General features: G+C 42.1%; 1 protein-coding gene across 2 annotated transcripts in view; it reads left to right on the plus strand.

Moving 5' to 3' along the window:
* Window positions 1–1,290: 1,290 nt before the first annotated feature.
* LOC138022368 (synaptic vesicle membrane protein VAT-1 homolog) overlaps window positions 1,291–5,000 on the plus strand; it is a 29,607-nt gene continuing 25,897 nt past the window's right edge. For both annotated transcript variants that reach the window (XM_068869481.1, XM_068869482.1), the window contains exon 1: window positions 1,291–1,555. In XM_068869481.1, coding sequence (XP_068725582.1) covers window positions 1,326–1,555 — 230 coding nt within the window. In that variant the 5' untranslated portion in view covers window positions 1,291–1,325. The remainder of the gene's footprint in view (window positions 1,556–5,000) is intronic.

The following is a 5,000-nucleotide window of genomic DNA, read 5'->3' on the forward strand; positions in this document are numbered from 1 at the left end:
AATAAAACTACTTATTTTCGTGTAATAAAATTTCAAATCTCGCGCGCCGGCAACTCGGAAATAGTAGGCTTGGCAAATCACCTCCGAGTTAACCAATCAGCGCGCGCGAAGAGCACTATTCGCTTGTATGGTACGTACTAAAAACAATTATAAGAAGCGATGTTGTATTTACTAAACATCACTGAAGCGTAGTTGATCTTTAGTTTGATTTCGTTTTAACTTAGAGTTTTTTGTTTCCACGAGTTCAAGAAAAATGCTTGGAAGTCTTATTGAAGCATCAGTAGCAGTATCATCTTTTGTAAACGTGATTCCATATTACACAGTATGATTCGATAGTTCACTCGTAAATAGATCGATCGCTTGTGAATCGATCTCTTAGACCGACCTGTTCCGAAAACGCTTCATAATTTTTAGTATGGGTCTACCGCGAAATGCGTTTGCATAATAAGTTATGCCTTAAAAATAACAGGCCTCTCTGACGATCCATTCTACGGACCTCACACATGCAGTGCAAGGTCAAGAGAGCATGATTTGTGACCAGCGGAAAGCCCGACTATCCCGGTAAGGCGCGCCGGCCCGGTTCATCGGGATGAATTTCAGGAATTTGTTTACGTGCCCATGTAACCGTCAAAGTCACGCAAGGGATTAAAACAAAATATGCAAAAAGTCCTGTGATCATGCAAATCTGGCTGCGCTTTCAAGGCAAGTTACGCGTCATGACAATTTTTCATCCCAGCAAACCGGGCTGAACTGTTTACATGAGAATTTTTCAGCCCGGCTAACCGAGATCTCGGCATCTCAAACTGAGATCTCGGCATGCGGGCTAGCCCGCCTTCTCATATAAACGAACCGAGATTTTACCAAAGAAAATAGGCATTCGCCGGGATCTCGCTAAAGCGGACCTGCCAGCCTAACTGCGATGGCTCGTCTCATATAAAAAGGCCCTAATGAGGAAGTTTGCGACATTTGTCATTGGCCCTCGGCCACGTGCCTTTTGCTCACTGTTGCGTGACAAATGCAGTCGCAAAATGTCACGCGCTACAGAACGTCTCCTCTCGCGCGCCTTTCGTGCGGGCCATCTTTGCATGTAATTTTTCATTTGCGCAGCCCCTTGCCTCCCAAACGTGAAAAACCTCCAATTTCAGGGCTTTCGTGAAAAGAGAACACCGTGTTTAACAGAGAACGATCTTTTGGAAAAGGCTACCGTTTTTGAATGGTGAGCGTTTTCAGACAACTTTTGTCACGGGCCCCCCACCTTTGCGAACCCCGCCCATCGTCACATAAAGAGCGTCTCCCGGATTATCTCACAGCAACAACGTGCGAACATGGCGGACGGAGAGCAGAAGGAAGAGCCCGTGGCTCAAACTGAAGGAGAAGCGAAAAGCGAACAGAAAGTAGAAGAGAAAAAAGAAGAAACTCAGAAAGAACCAGAAGAGGAAAAGATGCGAAGTATTGTTCTTACCGGCTATGGTGGTTATAGCAAATTACAAGTACAGCAGAAATTCGCGAAGCCAAAACCCATCGAAGGTCATGTCATCATTCGCGTTCACGCATGGTGAGTATCCTCTCTTGCTTTCTGTTACTCTTTTCTGCGATAAAACCAGCAATTGAATTTTGAATTGTCCACTGGAATACAATCATTTGAATCCCGTTCAAGGTGAATGATCTTCTAAAGGGTTGGAACTTGCCACTGAATATTGAATTTTGTGGGAGGGGCTGATCGATGTCTTGGGCATCGAGTTCGATGAACCGGTTGATATTTGACCTTCTGTAAACGATTTGTTTTGTGCGGTTTCAAGCGTTTCCAACCAATTTCCTCCAATTCTACGTTCCATTTTTGTTAAAGATCTTCTGGCAATATTTCGGTGGAAAACGTCTTTCCTTGTTATTAACACTTGCGTTTTGAGCAACACGCTATTCATACTTCCAAATCATATAACAGCTTTTGTGAAATTCCTTTATAACGTTTAAGTACGGAAAATGCTATATAAAGACCACCATTTTGCAGTGAAAGCCCACTTATTATTATAGTAATTATTTGCATTGCTATTGTTTATTATTATTGCATGATTATTGGTGCTCTTTGTTTCAAGATAATGCATGTGATTGTTCATCTTTGACCTGTTCGTATTTTAGTTCTTCAGATAAATCATTTATTGGCTGTGATCGGCAAAATAAACGATCCAACGTACGGCAGTTTTTAGTTAGGAATTTGGCATTTATAGATCGATAAAAAATTGGTTCAAAAAATGGAAAATGATTCATTCGAAAATATGTATCAGTTCATAATGATTTGAAATATGCATGGCATGCATACCCGATTTGGAAATTCCAAAGCATTTATTTCACTTGTGTTTGTCACGGAATTTAGTAGCAACAAGTGCTTGTTTAGATTTTGTGTGATATGACGTTTCCATCCCAAAGGTATTGTCAGAAAGAACACCAATAATAATTTGGTGTACCCTCTAATAATTCTAGATGGTTATTTAGATGGCTGCAATTAGCCTAAAAAGCACTTGCTTTCAAATTCTTTATTTATTTTGGATCACAGTCAAACTTCTCCTTGTGAAATTGTTGAATTAAAGATCAAAGATAAACTTTATGTTGTAAAATTTAATTTAAAGAAACAAGGAGCTAATTGCAAAGCAGTATTGGTGTGTTAATTCTCGTAACATGTCCTGTGAGGCATTCACCTGCAGGGCTAGAGAGTAGAATGCAGTTGTTGTATTCATGGCTTATCATTCTTGAACCTGTGAGGATTTTGTTATTTGTAACTCATTGCAAAGTTAGTCTCAAGTGTTTTTTTTTCGTCTTAATTAAGCAAGTCATGACATAACATGTATATCTTATCAGATGGTTCCCTAAAGTAATGCAGTATAAGATTTATCTGTCATTGCCAGAGTTGTGGGTGAGCATGGAAAAGATGAAAAGTCTTTGAAATTTGTGTTTTGTTTAAAATCTGAAAATGAAAAAGTTTTTTCTGGCTTCTCAAAGCCTTCACCCCCCCCCCCCCCCCCCTGCCTTCCAAGGGTTTTTAAGAGACATACTTGGAATCCAGCACCTCCTTGCATTAATTACTTGAAATCTTGATACTTCCCTGCACATACTTCCAGGGAAAGCTTGACATTCCATACATACATATCAAATGATATAATTTGGCAGGTTGAACAAGGATGTAATAATTGGTGTGCTTCTTTAACAAAATAGTTTTACTTTACATGTTGGAGTCAATATCTCTGTTCCTTATGTTTGTGTGCTAACTACTAGTTATGAGCAAACATTGACTCCAGTTGGCATTAATGGGAGAGCACTGCCTTGCGTCAGGTTAGCCTGTGTGACTTCCAGCGATTATGTGACAAAGGAACCTCACTTATCTCCCCAGCATTACGAGCTGAATGCAAAACAGCACGTGGTGGGTCGGACAAGAGTATTGGTTAGCAAGTGATATTCAAAAGGCAATGCAGCCAACAAGCTTGGGGGAAGTCGCTGCGCAGACTTAACCGCCACCAATGCATGCGAGGCAATGCATCCCCCCAAGCCCAAAGACAAAACTGGAAAACATGATGAGAGACTAGACTGGTGAGAAGCATCCAGAAGTGGCCGCCATCTTGAAAGGAACAGACTCAAATGTAAATTGAGGAGTTCTAATGTACACTTGGTAACAATCAGAGGACCAGCAACCTAAAACTTTTATAAGCCAGTCAGGCAAGCCAGTAGCGGCAGCAACAGAGGCCACACCTATACAAAAGCTATGGCCTTTTAGGCTCTGATAGGGAAGGCCGGCAATCCTTGTACCATCCCTAAAGAGGTTGGATACCACTCCCTGGGTAAGGTAATGGCCTGACTGGAAATAAAACAAAGGTCCCGGTTACAGCCTATCTAAGAGAAAATACTCTTGCATGGGTACAATGGCACAAAGTGGTGGCAAGGTCCAAGCTATAGGGAGTGAATGCCCTTTTCTAGAAATGTCAGTCTTTGACAATTTTAGGTACACTGTCATGCGCTGTGGGTGTGCCAGGTTAGGATGAAAGGTTAAGGATGGACGAAATTTGTAAACCCCCTTGTATGTAAACTTGCTGCAACGGAGAAACGCAATATAGGCTAAGTTGAAAGCAGCCCAAATCATAGAAAAATCCCGGGGTCTAAGCCATGTGTGCAGAACAGGACAAATGGCAAGGAGAATCTGTGGTGTCACTGACAAGCGACGGATGCGCTGGTTGCCTTGGTAGGGAAGGATACCACGCAGGACCTTACAGAGAAGAAGCTTACCCTTAAGGGGATCATTGTAGCTAAATAAAGTTTAATTGTGGTATAACACACTGTTCTAGCTAGATAGGAAGCGAAATAGATCAGTGTCCCTTCAGAGGCAGGTAATGCATCCCCGTCTGGGTTGAGGAGACAGTTCATCAGGCAAAATCGTACAAATCAACGTTCCCCAGAGGTGTAGGCCCGATTGGTGGTCACGGCCAGACCCCAAGAAGCGTACCTTAGGACTTCCTCCCTCAGAGGGTCATTAGCGTAGGCAGGACGGTACAAGGACTCTGGTCGGCATTGGGAGCAAGAGCCGGGAAGTGCTGCATCTGAAAGCTGGAGAGAGCGTCAGCAATCTCGTTTGAAACCGTGTGACATGATGGGCCTGCATTACAAAATTATGTTGCTTAGAGTGAAGCACAAGTTGGCGAACCAAATCCATAATGCAGGGTGTCTTAGAGCGCCCTGAATTTATGATAGCGACCACCAAGAGATTGTCACACCAGAATCGAAGGCGCTTCCCTGGGATAAAGGAGTGCCATATGGAGCAAGGTGTTGTCAGAGAGGGCGCTGTCTTCGTCTTCGTACAGATACCTTTTAAAATTTTCCTTATTTAAAATTTTTTCTGACTAGGTTCTTTTTAACTTCCTTTGTCTTATAGACATTATCATAATCTGAAGCAAAGGAAAGTAAAAACAAACCAGTTTGAAAAATTTTAACTGTAACATATATTTTTGGGGTCTTATGCA

This window comes from Montipora capricornis, chromosome 10, assembly GCF_036669925.1.
Source record: "Montipora capricornis isolate CH-2021 chromosome 10, ASM3666992v2, whole genome shotgun sequence".
Lineage (NCBI taxonomy): Eukaryota > Metazoa > Cnidaria > Anthozoa > Scleractinia > Acroporidae > Montipora > Montipora capricornis.